At 45.3% G+C, this 23051-nt stretch overlaps 1 protein-coding gene across 1 annotated transcript in view; it reads right to left on the bottom strand.

The window, feature by feature from the left end:
- Positions 1–2546: 2546 nt before the first annotated feature.
- Positions 2547–23051, bottom strand: part of MRPL35 (mitochondrial ribosomal protein L35) — a 34383-nt gene continuing 13878 nt past the window's right edge. Inside the window, exons 4-5 of the mRNA XM_029592765.1 lie at positions 16378–16522; positions 2547–3809 (exon numbers count right to left, since the gene is read on the bottom strand). Of these exons, the coding sequence (XP_029448625.1) occupies positions 3621–3809; positions 16378–16522 (334 nt within the window). The 3' untranslated portion in view covers positions 2547–3620. The remainder of the gene's footprint in view (positions 3810–16377; positions 16523–23051) is intronic.

The raw sequence follows: 23051 nt of genomic DNA, 5'->3' as shown, positions 1-23051 counted from the left end.
CCCTGTGCCTCAGTGAGCACCCAAAAACTAAGTGCCCACAAGGCTGCTCAGATTGGGCCTGATTTTAAAAAGCATTTACTCGAGCAAAACTGGTTTTTGCTCGAGTAAATACACTTTACTCAAGTAAGTGGGCTTTTCAAAATTGCTACAATATATGCCATTGAATTGTCCATAGGATTTACTCAAATAAGTGCACTTTACTCGAGTAAATAGCTTTTGAAAATTGCTACGATAGTATGTCACATTTACATGCGTAACTCCTTTGAAAATGACCCCCATTATGCGTTTAGGTAAGCACGTGTGTGTAAAAACACTCAGATGCCCCTACCAACTGGACGCCCAACCAAGGTGCCCAACTAAGCGTCCAACTAGGCACACAAACTGGGTGCACAATTGGACACTCAGCCGGATGCACTCGTATGAACCTGAAGAGGGCGGCATAATGAGCAAGAAAATACGGGAAAATGCTGCCAAGGTCTACTACACTGCGAACAAGAAAAAGCCTAAGAGCAGGGCCTAGCCAAAAAGGCTTCTCAGGTCCCCTAAGCTCCCCCAGAGGTAGGAACAAATGTTGGATGAGTGCACAGAGCACGGAGACCAGAGGGAGAAGGAATCCCTACAAAAAGACTCCTCCGTTTTTTGCTTTACCTGAGCTCAGCCCATCCTGGCCGAGTACAGAAATCAGTCTCTGGCTGGGGGGGGGGGGGGGGGGGGAAGAGGGCATATACCTTCTCTGCCACGCTCAGCTTCCTGCACCCACTTGCCTTTCAGCTGTCTTTTACAACTAAGTCCACACCGGTGGTAAACCAGCTACCAGATCAAGGCACTCATCTGAGGGAAGGATACAATATATCACCTCAGGAATTCTCAACTGAGGGAGGGACCATATGGTATCACCACAGGAGAGCAGGGTGAATTAAATTTCTCTTTTTTTTCTCTTCCTAAAAATTTTAAGCAATCCCCAGAAGGGAGATGCACGTCCACCATCTGCTGGATATGGAGAATACTGGCGGACAGATGTCAGTGCAGGGATATATATATGTACCATGATGTCGGATTTGCTCCAGCTCCATCTGCTGGTAGAGGTGCATAACCCACTTGTTCTGGATCCACCAATCTAAACACTAAGAAATAAAGTGTTTTATAATTAGTTGAAATCAAAAGCAACGAATGATGAGAAATGAAATGGTCAATTTATGAGCAACACTAATATACACAAGTGCTGTGCCCATAATTTAGGTTTGGATAAGAGGCAAGGGCAGAGAATGGTGAACAGGTGCTTCTGCTTAGAGCCCCTAGTTTATTGCAAAATACTGCTACTGGCAAAGAATTTCCCAATCCACGTGGCAAAATAGAAGATTTGAGGCAGCAGCTGGCTGGGCATGCACGTGTGCACACAATTCAGCAGTAGGTGGTGGTGAATGGCAGTACGTTTTGGCCACATTCTTCTCCACTACCCACACCCCAACTACCACTTTAAACTGCACAGCACTTCAGTGACCCATGTGTTTCAATGTGCAAGTTGAGCCCTGAATGGTAGAGGAAGCAATCCTACTCGTACTGCTGGCACAGATTGGTGCAGAGAATGCATTATCAGGGGGGATTCAGCAAATGAGACAGTGAAGGATTTGAGAAAATCAGACATGGGGTGGAGGGATTCATAGAAAGAGAGAGAGAACTCATGCTGGAGTGTGTGAAAACAAAGGGATCTGTGCCAGATGCACAAGGGGAGTGAAAGGTGATCTTTCTGCCATCTCCTGGTCCCAGATTCCTACTCCCCTTCATCTCTGATCCTCTTTTCCCTTTCCCAGATGCCTTCCCTGACCTACCCCACTGGGGGCAGACACTTTACCAACATACTCCCCTCCCTGCTAGAAAACTTGCCCATGAAGCTCATCTGCTGGAACCTTTAAAAAACAGTCTCCTTGGATAATTAAGAGTAAATCTGGACCTGCTGCTTTTTTGCCAAGGAATTGAAGATTTGGTTGAATGGATTTTAGTGGGAGCAGGGAGTGATTTTTTAAGCTTGTTTTGAGTTTTATATAACTACACATTTATTATTTATTTGGCAATTTATACTCTTTTTAATTGCCAGACTTAAGTAGATTACTTCTAAAATTACATAAGTGTTTATGTATTTTATTGCTGTAAATTGCATTGGATGGTCCTTTGATGGACCAGAAAGGCAGTGTACAAACCTTAGAATAGAGCCTTTGTCCCCCACCAATCACCCAGCCTTGGGATCTTCTCCTTTTCCTATCTTTAGGGACCTTTGGTTTCAGTTTTTATTTTTCCTGGGAATATCAATGTTATAACAAAAATAAATTAGTAGAAAAATGACTTTTCTCCTATGTTTTATAATGAGGTCATTTTTTCATTGATCTTTTTTTTGTTGGAACATTGAAATTCTCAGGAAAAATAAAAAACTGAAAATGAAGGTCTCTTACATATTCTCAAGATCCCAAACCTATCCCTTAATCTCTTCCTATTCTAATCATTAAGATCCCCTTCCCCAGCCCAAAAAACTAAAATCATCCAGACACAAATGTCAGAAAGTGATTTTTATTAAGTAAAATAAAATTAACATGATTTAACATTCACATATGCCATAGAATTGCTACAGCATTTTCTAACTCTTCCCTCAGAATATATCCCATGCTGCTGCAGAGAACTGGGGGCTGCAATTACGTTTTACTATGCACAACATTAATTGACTCACATGGTGCATCTTTATTTCCTCCCAAGTTTAAAAAAAAACTAAATATATTTGAAAATACCATCTTAGAGTAGCTCAACAGAAGATGAACATTTTTTCAAAACTAAAAATTTAAATTTTTTTCAGCTATGATTAACTGAAAAAAGTTCACAAATTCAGTCACTAGGTATTGCTAAAGACAGCATAACAGAAAAGCAAATACTTTAAAGATGAGAAATAAGTACACAACAAATTTTACTATTTGAGGTCTCTATTAAATATTTAAAGACATGTTATTGTTTAGTATATGAAAATTGCCTGCCAAGCTGGACAATTAATTTTAACTCCAGATTTACAGCAATCCTAATCTGAAACTAAGAGGTTCAGTGCTGCTTGAACTCTAACAGCTCCTGGGGGAATAAACTGATGTAGACTGTTCTACTGCTGGCAGAAAAACATTCTCCCAGCATCAGCAGGCATTCATAGCCAAAGACCCACTTGAGCATCAGATACTTTAAGCTCGTTGGACAATAAGCTTCCCCTTTCCTACCAAATCCCTCCTTTAATAAGGCAAGATAAGAAATGTATCCCAATATTAAAGGAAAGGAATGAAGATTAACATGAGAATTTCATGGGGTAGCTGAGGGTGGGATCAGGTAACACTGCTAGCTAACCCAAAGGAAAAATTATCTGTTTTTGCAGTCAATTAATTTTAGCTCAATGTTCTTTCTCCAGCTCTGCTACCAGCTTTATAGAAAGCAGAACTCAACACTGAAAACAGCGATTTAAGTCAGTTGGAAGCAGTAACTCACATAAGTACTTTGAACATTTAGATAAAGTCTAAACACTTGTGGCTTTAATTAGGAGTTTCTGAAGTTGTCTGTGAGCAGTGTGGATCTTAAGAGACAAGCTAACACAGCAGTATCTACACTTTCAGGTTGGTGCGATCGTGATACTTCTGGTAGGGATCATTGACAAACCAGTTTCTTCTCTTCCAGAATGAAGTTGTCATTTTATCTAACAATATACTTTGGGTTCTGTTACAGAATACTTCTTCTCGCAAACGTTTTTTTCTGGCAGCCGACTTCTTCCATAACCTCTTTTTGTAACCAGCCTATTGGGAATCAGAGTGAAGAACAGTAAAAATCACAGTGTCACAAAAATATGTGACGTGACATGCAAGTAATCAAATACAGTTAATGGAAGTCTGCTGGCACTTTGCTGATAAAAGAGCCTGTTATGTGGAAAGGAGCAGCAGTATCCAGCAGGGAGATACTCATCAAAACAAAGCTACTTAGCTATAATATATGTTCTGAAGTACTAGTTCTCAACCAAATTGATAGGACATACCTAGCCAGTCTGGATTTCACAATATCCAAAATGAATATGCATGAAAGAAAAGATTTGTATGCACTGTATCCATTGTATGCAAACCTCTCAAATGAGAAACTACTACTTACCTGATACTTTCCTTTTCTTTAGGATGGTCAGATGAATCCAGAACCAGTGGGTTATGCCTCTCTACCAGCAGATGGGAGACTGAGCAAACTGATGTCACAGTACATATACCCCTGCAGTGACATCAGCCTGCCAGTATTCTCTTCAAAAGCAATTGTGGACAGACTAGCAAAAAACATGATTAAGAGCAGATAACCATTTCTATCCTTATCCAAATGAAACACTGATCACAGACAAGAAATATAACACCACTCGTCTAGGGACTGGATTAACACTTACCAGTAATCCCTGTAACATATAGCCATTCAGGAGGACCATAACACAGCATTCAGCAGCCAAGGGCAGGAAGCTGGATTCATCTGATATTCTAAAGAAAAGGAAATTATCAGGTAAGTAGTAATTTCTCATTACGTAGTATCTGGTCAGATGAATCCAGAACCAGTGGGTTGTACCCAAGCTTCTCCCGAATAGGGTGAGAGGCTGCCCACGGACCTGTGAAAACCACATGTGCAAAGGCTGCGTCCTCATGGGCCTTCACAACCAAACAATAATATCTGGAAAAGGTGTGTAAAGAGGACCACGTCACAGCTCGGCAAATATCGATGGGAGACAATCTAACTTCCACTCATGATACTGTCAGAGCCCTAATGGAATGAGCCCTAACCTGGCTAGGAAATGGCTTTTCAGTATCCATGTATGTGGCTGTGACTACCTCCTTAATCCAACGACCTATTGTAGCCCACGAAGCCAGGTCGTCCTGTTTACTACCACCGTGGAGGACTAACAGGCGATCCGTCTTCCGGAAAGGCTTAGTAACCTCCAGATACCTGACAATACATCTCTTGACATCCAAGGGTCGCAACAGTCGATACTCCTCTACATCTCTTTCCCTGTCCAGAGACGTCAGGGAGATGGACTGGTTCAAGTGAAAAATCAGAGACCACTTTTGGTAAAAAAAAAAAAAAGGAAGTAACAGTATGCACCTGTATAGTTCCCAGCAAGACAAGGCTTGCAGCTCAGAAAATCTACATGCAGAACAAATTGCTACAAGAAACATTGCTTTGAGGGTCAGTAAGCGCAAGGAAAGGCTGCGCATCGGTCTAAATGTATGGCCCGATAAAAAATGCAACATCACATTAAAACTCCACATGGGTACTGAAAACTGAAAGGGAGGACGAAGATGTTTCACTGCTTTCAGGAAATGGGCCACATCAGGCTGAACCAACAAGGAACTACCATTCACCTGACCCCTGAAACAGGCGAGAACTGTCATTTGTACCTTTAAAGAATTGAAGGCCAAGTCTTTATTCATCCATCCTGCAAAAATTCCAAGAGCACCTCAACCTTCATACCAGGCCTCAAATACTCACCAACCCGCACATAGGCTAAGGAAGTGGAGAACTTTCTATCTCTTAGCAAGGTGGAAATCACTGCCGCAGAGTACCCATGTTTCAGCAAGCAAGCCCTTTCAAGGGTCATATCAGAAAATAAAATAAAGTCGAATCTTCATGAAGAACAGGTCTGTGCCACAACAGATTCCTGTGTGCCGGAAGTCGAAGGGGCGAGTCCACCAGGAGTCGTTGCAGATCCGCATACCATGGTCTCCTGGGCCAGTCTGGAGCAACCAAGAGCACCATTCCTCTGTGGTGCTCGACCCTCTGAATCAATCTGCCCAACATGGGCCATGGAGGAAAGCCATATAGCAACTTGTCTTGCGGCCACTCCTGCACACTACCATTGATCCCCAATGACTTTGGATCTCTCCTGTGACTGAAGAATCAAGGAACTTTCGCCTTGTGAGAAGATGCCATCAGGTCTAGAAAACGCAACCACAGCGATCCAGAATCAGTTGAAATGCCTCGTCTAACAATGCCCATTCTCATGAGTCCAGACTCCCTGTTGAGAAAGCCTGCTCTTACATTGTCTTTTCCAGCTATGCATGAGGCTGAGGTCATTTCGAGATGCCCATCAGCCCATTCCATAAGTTGATCTATTTCCTGCTCCACTTGCTGGCTCTTTGTTCCTCCCTACTCTTGATGTTCCAGAAAGATTCTTCTGCAGTCCAGCACCCTTGTGCTGCCAGTTCCTGAAAGTGGGCTCCCCAACTGAGGAGATCTGCATCTGTCATGAGTACTAGCCAGTCTGGTGATGCTAAGGAAAACTCCCTTCCTTAGATCTGCATGTAGCCACCACTGCAGTTGGGAGGCTACCTCCAATGGCAGATGAGGTTGAATCTAATAGTCCTGAGACTGCAGACTCCACTAAAACTGCAGGAAACACTGGAGAGGCCGCATATGCGCCCTTGCCCACTGCACCACCTCCAGGGTTGCTACCATTCAACAAAGCACTTGTAGCTAGGACCATACAGTTGGGCACAGAATGTTCAGCCGCAGCTGTGCCAACAACTTCAGAATACGAGATTCCTGCAGGAAAACCTTGCTCTGTTTTGTGTCAAATTGAACCCAGAGGTATTCAAATGACTGAGAAGGCTGAAGACTGCTCCTGGCCAGGTCCACCACCCAGCCAAGTTCCAACAACAGGGAGATAACCTTGCGGGTCATTAGGTAGCTCTCTTCCAGCGACTTAGCCCGAATAAGCCATTCATCTAAATATGGGTGTATGAGGATTCCATCCTCTCTCAACTGTGCCACAGCTATTACCACTACCTTGGAAAAATCCTGGGAGCTGTGACCAGACCAAAAAGCAATGCCCAGAACTGAGAAGTGCACAAAACAATGTTCTAGTCTGATGGGAATGAGAAGATATGCCTCGGACAGGTCCAGAGAGGTAAAAAATTCCATGCTCTCCTGAGTCCAGTGAAAATGTATCCACTCGATGATGGCAGACTCCTTTGAGATTCAGGATAGAACGAAGGAGCCCTCTTTTTTGGGCACAATGAAACGAATGGAATATCGCCCCATATTTTCTTGAGACATGGGCACTAGGAACCACAGCCCTCAGACTGAGGAGCCTTGTGAATGTTACCTCCACTGCCTGTTCTTCTGCAGGGAGAGGCAGGAAGACACCATGAAAATGTCCCAAAGAACACTGGGAAATTAATGCATATCCTTCTCGCATCACCTCCAGGACCCATTGATCCATTATGGTCTCGATCCACCTCTAATAAAAGAGAGATGTCCCCTTATCTCCGGTTCCCAGGGGGTGGATCGACAAACCTTCATTGGGAGGCTTGGGAGGAACCACCACCCGAGCCTGTGCCCCTATTGGGTTGTATGAGATGAAAGGACTGAGACCTACCGAAAGGCTGAGTCCTCTGAAAGGCCGGTCCTCTATACGGTCAAAAATGTTTGGCTCCCCTAGTATGACCTCTCATGCTAAGAAACATGGTGCCTGCTATTTATTCTCCGGTAATCGAGGAACCGGTAATTCGCCTTACCTACTGGCCAATTTCTCCAACTTGCTTCCGAACAAAAGCAAGCCTGTAAAGGGCAATTTTGTGAGGTTATCCTTGGAGGTCACATGGGCTGACCAATTCCTCAACCATAACTGATGCCTGCCGCTATTACTGAAGCCACCCCTCTGGCTGAGGTGCGGATCAAATCGTAGCCCGCATCTGCCAAGAAAGCGGCTGCCGGCTTCATAATTGCCCTGGAGTTCACCCCAGAATCATCAACCTCCTGATAGAAAAGTAAACAAGAGCAAGCCAACAGGGAACAATAAGCAGCAAAGAGCAAAGTAATTGCCACTGCTTCAAATGCTTGCTTAAGGATAGTCTCAATCCTCTTATTGCATACATCCTTCAAGGGTGCTCTTCCCTCCAAGGGAATAGTCGTCTGCTTGGAGACTGCATATACAAGTGCATACACCTTTGGAGAATGTAAACTCTCTCTCACCACTGGATTCAGAGGAAACAGGCCTTCAAAAATTTGTCCCCCTTTGAAATTAACCTCTGGGGCGCCCCACTCAAGATCAATCAATTCTTGAATGGCCTGTCACAAAGGGAAAAAAAAAAAAGAAAAAAGCGGCTTTACGTTGGAAACAAAAAATTCCATTTTAGATTCCATTTGGCTCAGACATGGAATTTGCCCCAGTCAGATCCAACATTTTCAAGGTCTGGGAAATCAGGGCCAGCAGATCATCTCTATGAAAGAACCATAGCATAACCTAGTCTCTGAGAAATTTCTCCATCCAGTAGAGTGTCAGGATCAGCCTCATCATCCATGCCATTTGTATCCCCATCGGGCAAACCCGCTGCTGATCTAGGTGTATTCCGGTGCTTAACAGTAAAACCAAGCAAGAGAGGGGTCTCCACCTGCGACTCTGCCCTGGGAGCATTGGATGGGGCCGAGGACTGCACCTGAAGAAAGGATTAAAATCCCTGGAAAAAAAATTCTACCCATGAAAATGTAGAAAGATCCATTCCAGAACCAGAAGGCACCTGAGGCGCACACACACTGTGCTACCTTGCCCTGCTGATGAGCCACTTAGGGGAGTTCCAAGATCAGGTACTCCTGAAGGTACCCAGACCTTCATTCCAGCTGGGAATAACATACTTAGCGAAATCAGAGTAAGAAAAAATCTCCGAGCCTCCAAACAGCACTGACACAAGATAGCCAACACTCCAGGGTGAGATGCCCGAATATGACAAGCAGCACAGAGAGAAAAGCGCTTAGGCTTCTCAGGTATAGGCGCCATTAGGCTGACAGTTTGCCAAGTGACAACTGAAGGCATGCGTCCAGCTTTTTTTTTTTTTAGGCATCCAAAAAATCTAGGCATCCCAACACCAAAGCATCCTTAAGGACAGGTGCTGTAAAACAAAAGCAAAGCAAATGCCAAACTTGTGTGCACAGGTAAGCATATGGCCACTAAGGACGCTTAACTTGGCCACACGAACAGAGGCCAGACTAAGTGTCCAAAAACTGGACACACAACATGGACGCATAAGCCAAACCAACAATCCTGAAGAGAGCAGCCTAACAGACCAGGACTTCCCAAACTGTCCTGGGGACCCCAGAGTCAGTCGGGTTTTCAGGATATTCACAATGAATATGCATGAGATAAATTTGCATATACTGAGTCTTCATGATATGCAACTGTATCTTATGCATATTCATTGTGGATATCCTGAAAACCCGACTCTGTGGGATCCCCAGGACAGGTTTGGGAAGCCCTGACAGATTAAGTGTGCAAAACACTGTTGAGGCCTACCACGTGGTGCACAGCAAAAAAGCCTGAGTGAGACTTAGCCTACAGAGGCTGCTCAACCCGCCGGGCTGCCCCTGTCCCTTAACCTCCCACGGAGCAGTTCGAACATTGAAACGGCACACTGAGCACGGAGACGGAAGGAAGAAGGAAGATCTACACAAGAAGCCCTCCTTCTCTGTTTAATTATATATATATTTTATTTATTTTTTTAAGCTTACCTCAGCTCAGCTCTTCCTGGCTGAGTACAAAGATGGTCTCTTGCTGTGGAGGGAGAGGGCAAGTGCAGTCATCACTGCGCTCTGCTTCCTGCACCCGCTGCTTTCAGCTGTTTGAACAGCTAAGTCCATGCCGGCTGAAAAACCAGCTACCAGACCAAGGCACTCATCTGAGGGACCACAGAAATCACCTCAGGAATTCTCAACTGGGGGAGGGACCATTTGGTATCATTGCAGTGCAGCGGGGCCAATTAATTTTCCTTTATTTCTCCTTTTCAAAGTGAAGGAATCCCCAGTAGGGAGATGCATGTCTACCATCTGTTGGAGACGGCAAATACTGGCAGGCTAATGTCACTACAGAGGAATATTATACTGTGATGTCAGTTTGCTCCATCTCCATCTGCTGGTAGAGGTGCATAATACTGGTTCTGGATTCATCTGACCAGAGGCTATGAAAGGCTATGACCAGAGGCTGCGCTGATCCAGACCTTCACAGGCGATTCTTAAGCTCCACTAGGCATGCACAGCAGCTCCCATGCAGATGTAGCAGAAGCTTCCCTCTTTGAAACTATTGGAAAATGAAAACCTAACTAGAAATTAAAAGGAAAAAACCACTAACATGCCTGAAAGAACAAAAATATCAAAATAATTTAGCATACTGTTCTGAGAAGGAGCTTTGCCCAATGGTTACCATGGAGGGAAAAAAGACAGACTAAGGGTCTCTGCAGGTGTATAGTGGAAGTTAAGAATCTCCTATAATGCTCTGCAGGGAAGATCTGGGTCAGTGCCATCAGGATCACATCATCTGATTTTGTAATGGGTGAACTGCTTTACCTCCGAGAAATCATTCTATCGTCAGATGGCAAGAAATTTATAGGTTTTTTAAAAATAGGTTTCCTTGGAAATATGAATAATTTTTTTTAAGTATATGAAAAGGCCAGGCATACCATCCTAAAGAAGGTTCAAAGGTGAACAGCCATTTTTGGTATATAGCAGATACCCTGCCTTCGAATACCATAGTCCATCGGCACTATAACAGATTACAAATGTTTAAATAGAGTTGAGTGGCACAGGATAAAATCTGAAGCAGTTTAAAAAAAAATGGAAAAATAAATGGCATCTCATTTTAGGGAAAATACTAAAAGAGAGTCAATCAACTTTCACAGATTAATTTTAACAGCTGCTTCCACATAAACTTGTGCAGATTTCTCAAAAGGAGATCACCACACAATGGCTATAACAAATGTGACTTTAAATTATTTTCCCCAAGAATAAAAAAAAAATTAAAGCAGTTTATGAAAGAACTGCTATACTCATAGGACCTCAATCTGGGAGAGGACAAAAAAAAACTCCCTCAAAACTTGTTCTAGATTCATGTTATAGGAAAATTGGTTCTTACCTGCTATTTTTGTTCCTGTAGTACCACAGATCAGTCCAGACAAGTGGGTTTTGCATCCCTGCCAGCAGATAGATGCAGAGAACTAAAAACTTTTCAGGCACTGCTACTTAACCAAGAGTGTCACCTGCAGTCCCTCAGTATTGACCTGTACACCCAAGCCAATGTGGAGCCAACAAACTTAAACAATCTCCCTCCTAGGGCGAACATATAAAGATAGGTTGGGAGCCCCCTGGAGCCCTCCCATCCATGGCCCACAGGCAACTAATTTTGTATAGGTCCTAGAACCCAACTATATACAGCCGTAATTTCTGCTGAAAAAAAAACCAAACACAAAACACACACAAAAAAAAACAAAAAACAACCCACCCCACCACAATAATCCAGTCTTTCGGAATCAAGGGGATGGGTCTCTGGACTGATCTGTGGTACTGCAGGAACAAAAATTAGTAGGTAAGAACCAAAATTTTCCTTTCCTGTTCATACCTCAGATCAGTGGGATGTTCCCAAGCTCCCCCCTATACTAGGTGGGATCCCAAAAGACCCACTCTCAGGACAGTGTCACCAAAAGTTGCCTCTGGCACTCGTAAATCCAGGCAATAATGCTTGGTGAAAGCATGCAACGGCAACCAAGTGGCCGCTCTACAAATCTCCTGTGACGTCATCAACTGACACTCTGCCCAGGAGGTTGCCTGCGCTCAGGTTGAATGCGCTTGCAATCCCCCTCGGAGCGGATCGACCCTTACAGAGATTGGTTAAAAGAGAGTATTTTTTCAGCCTATGAGCAATCATGGCTTTAGATGCTTTGGTTTCCTTCTTTGCACCACCAAACAAAACAAAAGATGATCCAATCTCTGAAAAGCATTCATAACCTTGTGATATCGCAACAGCATCCACTGAACATCCAGGCAGTGAAGTTCCTTCACTAAATGTCCTTCCCCCACCAAACTCGAGAACGTAGGAAGTTCTATCTTCTATTTAAAATGGAAAGGTGAAACCATCTTCAGTAGGAACAAGGGCATGGTGCGCAGAAACACCATCATCCAAAATTCGCAGCAAACATTTCCTTACCACGAAGAGGCACTCCGAAATGTGCCTCTTCATGGTAAGGTCCTTTACAGACGCCTTCCACAACGATTCAAATGGGGGACCAGAGCCCCCACAATACCAAGGTCAAATCCCACGAAGGACGTAAATACTTGACTGACAAAATGCACAATATCCGGATGAGCTGCCAACGGCCTTCCATGAAGCTTCCCTCTAAAATAACCCAAGGCCGCAACCTGTACATGCAGGGAATTAAAAGCTAGTCTCGTCGACAAGCCCTGCTGTAAATAGGACAGCATGTGCAAAACATCCACCCGCAACGTATCTAAGTGCCTGTCCACAAACCAGGCCTCATTCTCCACAACCTGACATAAGCTGTGATGTGGAGGATCTGAGTCTGAAGTAAGGTAGTGATCACAGTCTCCAAATATCCTTTAGATCTTAAACGTCTCCTCCCAAAAGCCAAGCTGTGAGCACAAAAGCGATCCATCTGATCTAAGATAGGTCTTTGTCTGAAAAGACTCTGCAGGTGAGCCAACCTGAGGGGCCCGTCCACAGCGAGATGACTCAGATCTGCAAACCAAGGATGCTGAGGACACTCCAGCGCCACCAACACCACCTTGCCCAGATGTCGTTCGATATGCTGCAAGACTCAGCCTACTAATGGTCACGGAGGAAAAGCATATAACAGAATTCCTGGTGGCCACGGAAGAACCAGAGTGTTGATGCCTTCCACGCCAGACTCTCTTCTGCGACAGAAAAATCTCTTTGCCTTGCATTACTGCGCGAAGCCATCAAATCCAGCTGGGGGTCTCCTCATCTGGCCCGAACAAAGTCGAAGGCCTCTGTCGACAACTCCCATTCCCCTGGGTCCAACTGTTATCTGCTGAGAAAATCCGCTTGCAATGGATGCAGCAATCCCCCAAAGATATTGTTCTGCCCAAATAGTTCCTGAGCCTCCAAGGCCGCTCCTCAACTTTTCATTCTGCCCTGACGATTGACATATGCAGTTGTCTCATTGTCTGGAAGAAACTCTCCATTCAGCTTCGGACTTGAGGAAGAAATATTTCCATTGCCTCCCGAACTGCTCTTGTTTCCAGACAGTTGATAGACCAGGAGCTCTCTACTGAAAACCACCATCCTTGAGCCATCCACCCTTGACAGACCGCCTCCCAACCTCTGAGGCTGGCATACGTGGTCACCACCCCCTTGTTTGGGACTTCCAGATCCACTCCCCTTTCCAAACTGGGATGCGACAGCCACCATGAGAGACTGGACCTGGAGTCCCCTGGTAGCAATAAGGGCCGATGAAACTCCTCAGACAATGGATCCCAACGGGACAGATGTGCCCTCTGGAGCTGTTGCAAGTGAGCAAAGGCCCACTGTACCAAATCCAGTGTAGACGCCATGGACCCCAGAACCTGCAGGTAATCCCATGCCCTGGGTACTGGCATGCACAACATTTGGGTCACCTGAGACCGCAACTTCAGAATCCTCTCTGTGGTGAGAAACACCTTGCCCAACTGGGTATTGAATCTCCCCACCAGATACTCCAAAGCCTGACTTGGAACAGATGACTCTTTGCCAAGTTCACAATCCAGCCCAGAGAGTGTAACATCTCCAGAACCCTCTGGACCGATCGGCCACACTCTACCTCTGACTTTGCCTGAATAAGCCAGTCATCCAGATAAGGGTGAACCAGAAAACCTTCCTTTCGCAACAGAGCTGCTACCACAACCATAACTTTGTGAAGGTTCATGGTGCTGAAGGCAGTCCAAAATGGAGGGCCCAAAAATGAAACTGATGGCCCAGCACCATTAAATCGAAAAAACCTTTGATGTTCCAAGCGGATAGGAATGTGCAGATAGGCCTCAGTTAAATCCAGGGAGGCCAGAAACTCTCCCTGACGCACTGCGGCTATCGTCTGCAATGTCTCCATATGAAACTTGGAACCCACAACACTGAATTGACTATCTGCAGGTCTAGAATGGGCCGAAACAGCCCCTCTCTTCTTAGGAATGACAAAGTAAATTGAATACCTTTCTCGACCTTGTTCTGCTATTGATACTGGCATGATTGCTCCTAACCTCTGTAGCCAAAGCAGGGTCTCTTGAACCGCTTCTTGCCTGCCCAGGGATGAGCAATGAGACTCCTTGAAGGCTTCCCTGACTGGGTGAGAAAATTCTAAAGTGTAGCCATCTCTTATTACCTCCAGAACCCACTGGTCTGAGGTAATCTTGGTCTCTCTCTGAAAAATGAGTCAGCCGACCTCAGAGCGCCTCTTCGAGAGCAAGGCCCTCGAAAGGATTGCTGTCTCCCGGAACCTGGTTCTACGAGGATGAAGAACCTTTGTTGGGATGAAAATGCCTCACATCCTGAAAACGAGAATGAGCTAGGAAAGGACTTCACGCCCAGCTCCTTGAGGACTTGGGGAATAAGAGCCTTCAACTCTTCTTTACAGAAAATACAGACCACCCTAATGTCATCCCCCTCTACAACTGGGATCTCCTTTGACTCAGACAAATCTGATTTGTCCTGGTTCTTCCCCGGCTTGCAGTCAGATGACTCATCACCTTGGTTAGTAAAAGGGTCTAGGAATACCAAGTCGTCATCTGGATCATCCAGCCGTCCGTATCATCTGATTCCTCGGCTCCATTGACAGAGAAGGTTCCCAGAACACCTGACCGGGGGGACCTTCTTGTTTTCTTAGGATTGGGGTGCCCTTTATGGTGCAGAGGTTGTTTACTTCCTTCACACTTTCTGGCTAAAAAAAGCCTTGTGCAGAAGTAAAACAAATTTAGTAGAGAATTCCTCTCCATCACTGTCCTCAATGCCAGGCAAATTCAGAGCCTCCTCCCCCTGCTCTTCAGCCCCATCCTGTTTCACTGGAGAGAGAGGGGGAGGGAAGTCCTGGGCCTCTCGAACAGGCCCTTGCATCATGCTCTGTGCAGCCTTTCTAATCCTAGTCATAAAAGCTCTTTGAGACCTCCCTTACAGGCCCCTGGGATCGGATAGCTCTCCAATCCACAGACTGTCCTGCCGAGGGCCCCTCACCCGCAGCACAATGCACAGCAGACTTCAGTCGCAATCAAGCACTGCCACAGGCCTTGCAGGTTTTCATGCACTCTGACATTAGCGCCAAGGAGGTGGGGTGGGAACACGCACTGCAGACTGCCTCCTGCCGCAGCAACTTTAAAATGCGGCGGATCGAATTACCACAGGCAATCTCACCAAAATGCAGCCCAGACCAGCACAACCTCCTTCAGTAGAGCGGCCTGCTTCTGCACATCCATCCGCATCCCCAACCACAGCACTTTTTTTTTTTTTAATTTCTTAAAGCTACAGCCAAAAAAATGAAATACTTTCCTGTTCAAGGCTGTAGACTGGATCCTCTGGGAAGGAATCTTCAGAGAAAGGAGGGAACCAGGATCCTTGGCTTTCCGATGGTGTGGGCTAAAACAGCACAAGGATTACCAACTCCCTGCTCACCTGGTTCGACCCGAGGGATAGCCCATGAAGGAACCTAGCACCTCAGGGAACTCTTCAGTTCTTCTCACCTGCTCTAACATTTTTTTTTTTCAAACTAGACATGCAGGTTTGCACCTCTACCATCTGCTGGAGACAGAGAAATAGTGAGGAACTGCAGGCGTCACTCTCAGTTAAGTAGCAGTGCCTAAAGGTTTTTACATAAGAATATAAGAACATGCCATACTGGGTCAGACCAAGGGTCCATCAAGCCCAGCATCCTGTTTCCAACAGTGGCCAATCCAGGCCATAAGAACCTGGCAAGTACCCAAAAACTAAGTCTATTCCACGTTACCGTTGCTAGTAATAGCAGTGGCTATTTTCTAAGTCAACTTAATTAATAGCAGGTAATGTACTTCTCCTCCAAGAACTTATCCAATCCTTTTTTAAACACAGCTATACTAACTGCCCTAACCACATCTTCTGGCAACAAATTCCAGAGTTTAATTGTGCATTGAGTAAAAAAGAACTTTCTCCGATTAGTTTTAAATGTGCCACATGCTAACTTCATGGAGTTCTCTGCCTCCAGAGATGCAAAACCCACTTGTCTGGATTGATCTGGGGTACAAATAGGAACACCCAAACATTACAATACATTTAAGAAAATTGCATACTGAGGTGGGGGATGTATGCAGATGCAAGACCACACATGTCCCATTGTGATAAGACATGTTAACCAAATGTGTAATGTTTGCAAAATTGGTTGTGAGCCAAAACTGGGAAATGTGCCAGAAAACCTCTTAATTGGGGCCTTGGCCCTTGGATCATAATAATAATGGTCCAAAAACTAGCCTCTAGTTACCATCCCATCATTCCATATTTAACTGCCATTACAAACAGGTGTGCACAATGCTTTACAGGTCTTGCAATCTTACCCTTTTTCTTAACCATAAACCACAGTGCAGTCTGAGAAACCTCTTCACAACAGCTTTCACTGTTTTCCTCTTTCCTTTCCGAAATCCAAAATAGGTGAGAGTCCTTAGCGGCTGCTGGAAGATACTTGGAAGCAGAGGTGTTACACTGAAAAGAAAGATAAATCATATAATGTCAAAGGAACAGATAATATGGACAAGATATAAAATAAGGCTTCTGGAGGTTTTTTTTAGGTTTTAACTTTCCAGTGGGAAAAATTAAATCTGTGTTTATTAGATAAAAATTGGTAAAACACTGTTCCCTCAGTTCTCTCTCAAAAAGCACCACTCCTTTCCCAACTTAGCATGCAAGTTGGGCTATGTGCTCACAGCTTCTCAGCTGCACAAGCTCTATCTGTCAATGGGCGATCACTGTCCTCTTCCCACCGATTCTGCTGTGTAGCTGTGCCAGAAAGCACCAGGGTAAGTGGACAGAATAAGCAAGGTGGATAAAGTGGGGCTTAAGAGTGACGGGAGAAACATGGGAGACTAAATCCTGAACACAAATTTTATGTATCTACGTAAAATGCTAGAACAGATACAAAATAAAAACACAACACAGTCAAGATATAAATCTCAAACTATTTTATTTAAATGTGATTTCTGGTTTGCAAAGCTCCAGTAGTTTGTAGCGGATTACAATGGAGAAATTACTTACCTGATAATTTCGTTTTCCTTAGTGTAGACAGATGGACTCAGGACCAATGGGTATTGTGCTCTTCTGCAAGCAGATGGGAGACTGAGTCAGATTTCAAGCGGACGTCACTCTAGATATACCCCTGCAGTAATCTCAGCTCTTCAGTATTCTCTTCGAAAAGCCATTTTGGATATATCTTTGCTTAAATAACTTGATTTAACTTGAATAAAACTTGAACTGGTTCAACTAATTTCCAAACTGGAGACCGCCAGTCAACCAATTAACGCCGACACCAGACAAACCGTGGGTGTCTTGAACTAGGAGTAGTCTGCGGCTTACCCATATTTGCTTAATCTCTAGGTTTGTTATCAGAGGTTCTCTTTTTCTGGGGCAGCCGTGGGTAGGATTTGCTGAGTCCATCTGTCTACTCTAAGGAAAACGAAATTATCAGGCAAGTAATTTCTCCATTTCCTAGCGTGTAGCCAGATGGACTCAGGACCAATGGGATGTACAAAAGCTACTCCCCGGACAGGGCAGGAGGCTGCCCGTGGCCCACTTAATACTGCCCTTGTGAAGGCTGAGTTTTCCCAGGCCTGAACATCCAGGTGGTAGAACCTGGAGAAGGTATGTATGGAGGACCATGTTGCCACCTGACAGATCTCGGCAGGCAACAGCAGCTTGGTTTCTGCCCAAGAGACTGCCTGGGCTCTTGTAGAATGAGCCTTAACCTGTAGAGGTAAGGGCTTTCCTGCCTCTATGTAGGCTGCCTTGATCACTTCTTTGATCCAGCAGGCAATGGTCACCCGCGAGGCTGCTTCTCCTTGTTTCTTCCCGCTGTGAAGAACAAACAAGCGATCCGTTTGCGCATCGGTTCCGATCTTTCCAGGTATTGCACCAGGAGTCTGCAGACATTCAGGTGGCGAGAAGGCATGAGTCTTCCGAGTCCTTATGTTCATCCGGAGCTGGTAGCGAGATGGTTTGGTTCAAGTGAAACTCTGAAACCACTTTCGGAAGGAAGGAGGGTACAGGGTGCAGGTGTATGGTTCCAGGTTTGAACCAAAGAAACGATTCCCGACAGGATAGAACCTTTAGTTCGGAGATACGATGAGCTGAACATATTGCCACCAGGAATTTAGTCTTCAATGTTAAGAGGCGTAGTGACAGACCGCGTATTGGTCTGAAGGAAGCCCCAGCTAGGAAGTCTAATACTAGATTGAGATTCCATACAGGCACCGGCCACTTTAGGGGTGGTTGGAGTTGTTTAACCCCTTTCAGAAAGTGGGACAAGTCCGGATGCGTTGATAGCCAAATACCATCCACTTCTGCTCTAAAGCGGGCCAGTGCGGCTACTTGGACCTTGAAGGAGTTGAGTGACAACCCCTTCTTCATACCATCCTGTAGGAACTCCAGAATCATGGGAATCTTGGCTGTCTGCGGGAGAATCCTGCAGTCCTCACACCAGGCTTCAAATACTCTCCAGATCCGTATGTACAACAGGGAGATGGAGAACTTTTGCGCTTTGAGCAGGGTGTCAATCATGGCCTTTGAGTAACCGCGCTTCTTCAGGCGAGTCCTCTCAAGGGCCAAACCATATGAGAGAATCGAGACGGATCTTTGTGGATAATCGGGCCCTGCCGGAGGTGGTCCCTGTGTGGAGACAGGCACAAAGGGTTCCACACAAGGAGTCTTTGCATGTCTGCGTACCATGGTCATCTTGGCCAATCCGGGACCACTAGTAGAACGGTAAGGGTGTACCAAGATTCCTTCCTTCCTCAGTGTTGCCGCCACGACCACCATGATTTTGGTGAAGGTTCTGGGGGCGGCTGCTAGGTCGAAGGGTAGTGCTCGGAACTGGTAATTGTGACCTAGTATCGCAAAGCGCAGGAAGCGCTGGTGATCCTGATGGACTGGGATGTGACGGTAGGCTTTGGAAAGATCCAGGGAGGTTAGAAACTCTCCCGGTTGTACTGCTATTATTACGGAGCGAAGAGTTTCCATGCGGAAGTGTAGAACCCGCAGATGACAGTTGACGTTCTTGAGATCCAAGATGGGCCGGAAAGATCCTTCCTTCTTGGGAAGGATAAAATAGATGGAATAGTGTCCTGTATTTTGTTGGGGTGTGGGAACCAGAGTTATTGCCTTCAGACTGAGTAGTCTTGTTAGAGTGGTTTCTACTGCCAGTCTCTTGGAATGGGAGTGGCAGGGTGACATCAAATTTGTCTCGAGGGATGCTGTGGAACTCCAGAGAGTAACCTTCGCGACCCATCTTTGGTAGAAGAGGGCAAGTCGACCCTCTATATCAGAGCTTTTCAAACTTTTCATGTTGGTGACACACTTTTTAGACAAACAATTTCACGACACAGTAATTCAGTCTACTAGCAAAGGTTAAAGGTTAAACGAACAAAACGTATTTCAACAATTTATCTATGTTTCCTTAAATATATACATAAATTTTTGTGGATTACATAATGTTACACCCACACTGACTCCCAGGCAGCTCCCATTCATTCTCACACTGTTCCCTCCCCACCCCCCAGGCATGCACACATTCATTCTCACACACACAGACCTGCAGGCAGGCACCAATTTATTCTCACACACCCTGTCAGGCACCTATTCTCACACAGAACCCAGGAAGACACCATTCGTTCTCATACACAGATACAGCCTCAGGCAGGCACCAATGCATTCACATACATACACCCCCAGGCAGACTCCTATTCATACACTTGCACAAACTGAAGGCAGACCCCCCCCCTCTCTTTCTTTGCCAGCAACCTCAGAGCCTCTCTCATTCCTCTGCTACTGCTGTGCTGCCATGTGGATATTTGGGGAGGTGCTGATTGCTGCTACTGGCACTGAAGCCCGTTCTGTTGCCTCCTATTAGGAAAACAGAGAGCCAAGCTACTACAGATCCCTTCACAGAACCTCCACAATAGCAGAATACGTCAACTCAGTCACGGATGCAAATTACAAACAGACCCTCACAAAAATGCAGAATAAAGTAACCATAAAGTATCATTATAAATATTCAGACCTGAATTTAAAGATTTTTTCTTACCTGGTCTCGGCAGGTCTCCAGCTGCGGGGGCGGGGGGGGGGGGGGGGGGAGAGAGAATTACCTTCACCTGCTGCCTTTCAGCCACACTGGGGGCTAAGTCCAGGCCGGGAACTGGATCAAGGCATACCTCTGAGGGATATCGGAGATAAACCTCAGGAATTCTTGACTGGGGAGGGACCCTTAGGTATCACCGCAGGACAGCGGGGCTCGATCTTAAGATAATTTTTGTTTCTTCTTTGCTGTAATTCTTAACACTAGTGTGTGGGATAGTGTCCACATTTGCTAGGAGATGGAGAGATACTGAAGAGCTGAGATTACTGCAGGGGTATATCTAGAGTGACGTCAGCTTTGAAATTTGACTCCATCTCCCATCTGCTAGCAGAAGAGCACAATACCCATTGGTCCTGAGTCCATCTGGCTACATGCTAGGAAGTTGCACATACATATTAAAAACAAAATAAATATAAAACAGTAAACAGAAATAGCATAAATATAACAGCCTGCCATAACTATTTTCTGGTTTTATGTGCCCTCAAATGCTAATTTAAATAAGTAGGTCTATAAGGCCTTTTTGAAAATTCTGCTGCATGATGTTCAGTGTTCAGGAACAGAGTTCCATAATTCTGGTGCTACCACCGAGAAGGTTCTCCCTTGTGATTCTAAGCCATGCTACTTTAATGGAAGATATTTCTACAAAATTCTTACTCAGATCTAAAAGCTTGGTTGTTTTTTCCCCTCTTTCTTGCTGAACAATGGTATTTCTCTCCATAAAAAGGACCCAATTTCACCTTGAAGAGGGCTTAGGCCGTCACCGCCACGCTTGGCTTCCTGCACCCGCTGCCTTTCAGCTACTCCAGCAGCAAAGTCCACACCGGAAACCGGCTACCGGACCAAGACATACCTCTGAGGGATCTCAGAAATCACCTCAGGAATTCTCAACTGGGGGAGGGACCCTTAAGTATCACCGCAGGAGAGCAGGGCTCAATCTTTCTCCTAATTTAGAGGTAAATTTAAATTTTCTTCTTCAAACACTGCTGCTGGTGTGGGGATAGAGCGTCCACATCTGCTAGGAGATGGGAGAGATACTGAATGGCTGGGGTCACTGCAGGGGGTATATATCTAAGGTGACATCAGCTTTGAAACCTAATTCAGTCTCCATTTGCTAGCAGGGAGCACATAATCCATTGGTCCAGAGTCCATCTGGCTACATGCTAGGAAAGCCTTAGTTCAGGGCAAACATGGCATCCAGCAGTGACTGAACATAAGAACATAAAATTTGTCATACTGGGTCAGACCAAGGGTCATCAAACCCAGTATCCTGTTTCCAACAGTGGCCAATCCAAGTCACAAGTACCTGGCAAGTTCCCAAACATTAAATAAATCTCAAGCTACTACTGCCTATTAATTAATAGCAGTTTATGGATTTTTTTCCTCTAGGAACTTATCCAAATCTTTTTTATACCCACTTACACTAACTGCTGTAATCATAGCCTCTGGCAATGAATTCCAGAGCATAACTACGCACTGAGTGAAAAAGAATTTTTTTCTGTTTGTCTTAAATGAGTTACTTGCTAACTTCATGGAGTGCCCCCTAGTCCTTTTATTATCCGAGTAAATAACTGATTTACATTAACTTGTACAAGTTATTTCCAGACCTCTATCAAACCCCCCTCCCCCATCAGTCGTCTTCAAACTGAACAGCCCTAACTTCTTTAGCCTATCATAGGGCAGCCGTTCCATATTTTGGTCACCCTTCTCGAGCACATAGAAAAGCAAGGGCAGGCCAGGCAACTTGGTTGCTAGTGGGCCAGGCAGCACCCAGCTGCCGGAATGCCTTCAGTTCCACATATCAGAGCTAATTCTACTTAGAGGAGGATGGCCTGAAACAGTAGCATTAGAAACTGCAACCACAAGCCAAAAGAAAGGAGATTGCTCTACTCCAGTTTCCATAGTCAGTGAGAGGGGAACAGGTGGGGGGTATCATGAGTGTATGGCTCAAGCAGGCTGTGTTAAAAGAAACTTTAAAGAATACTGGAGGATGAGTCTCTGCAATCTTGGGTCCCAATAAAAGCTCTTTCCTTCTCTGTGGTGGACTTCTTCAAAATTGAAACCCATTTCACAATAGAGGGGAGGTTGGGATCACAGAAGGGACTAATTGTGTTTTCACAGACCTCATAGAAGCAGCTCACACTCCTGCTGATCAGTGCAGAGATCGAAAGTTTTACCAGCATATGACTGACATGTTTGTATTTTTCAGGAATTATCGTGGTTACAACATTCACCGCATCCTGGTTCAGAACCCATTTGTGAGGATGAAAAATCCTGCTTAGTTTGTTAGCTTTGGTGTTTATCATGCCCAGGAGATAGGTCGCTTCTCTGTCCATTCCATGATCTGAACCGCCTTCCTACACAGGATTCACGAACTTGACCCGCCTTCTTTGTTTATGCAGAACACAGCCACCTGTTTGTCCATGTGGACCATGACATTCTTTCCCCACAGGAGGTTGCAAAACGTGTGAAGGGCATTCCTTATTGCTCCGAGTTCCAACAGGTTTATTTGCTGAGTCCTCTCCGATGCGGACCACAACCCCTGTATCTTCACATGCTCCAAATGGGCCCTCCACCTCTTGGTTGATGCATCTCTAGTCAGAACCAATTGATGCGCTGGGCTATGGAACAGGGGTCTTATGGTAAGAGCTGCTGGGCGCAACTACCACGAAACGCCCTGGTCAAGTTTATCTTTTTGGACAATGGCTGCAAGAACTGGATCCATTGTGCCTTCAGGCCCCACTGCAGTCAGCACATGTGCAGAAAGGGGAGCAGGAACTCATATTGCTGCTGCAGGGTGATCCAGGAGGGTCAGGAATTTGTGTGCCAAGGGGTGCGCACAACCTTTCAATTGTGCGCTAGACTGCGAAGGGTTCGGGCCCTGTCGTCTGG

The sequence above is a fragment of the Rhinatrema bivittatum genome, chromosome 1, assembly GCF_901001135.1.
Source record: "Rhinatrema bivittatum chromosome 1, aRhiBiv1.1, whole genome shotgun sequence".
NCBI classification, from domain to species: domain Eukaryota; kingdom Metazoa; phylum Chordata; class Amphibia; order Gymnophiona; family Rhinatrematidae; genus Rhinatrema; species Rhinatrema bivittatum.
Note: the sequence above shows the minus strand (reverse complement) of the source record. Positions and strands in the feature narration are given on the sequence as shown.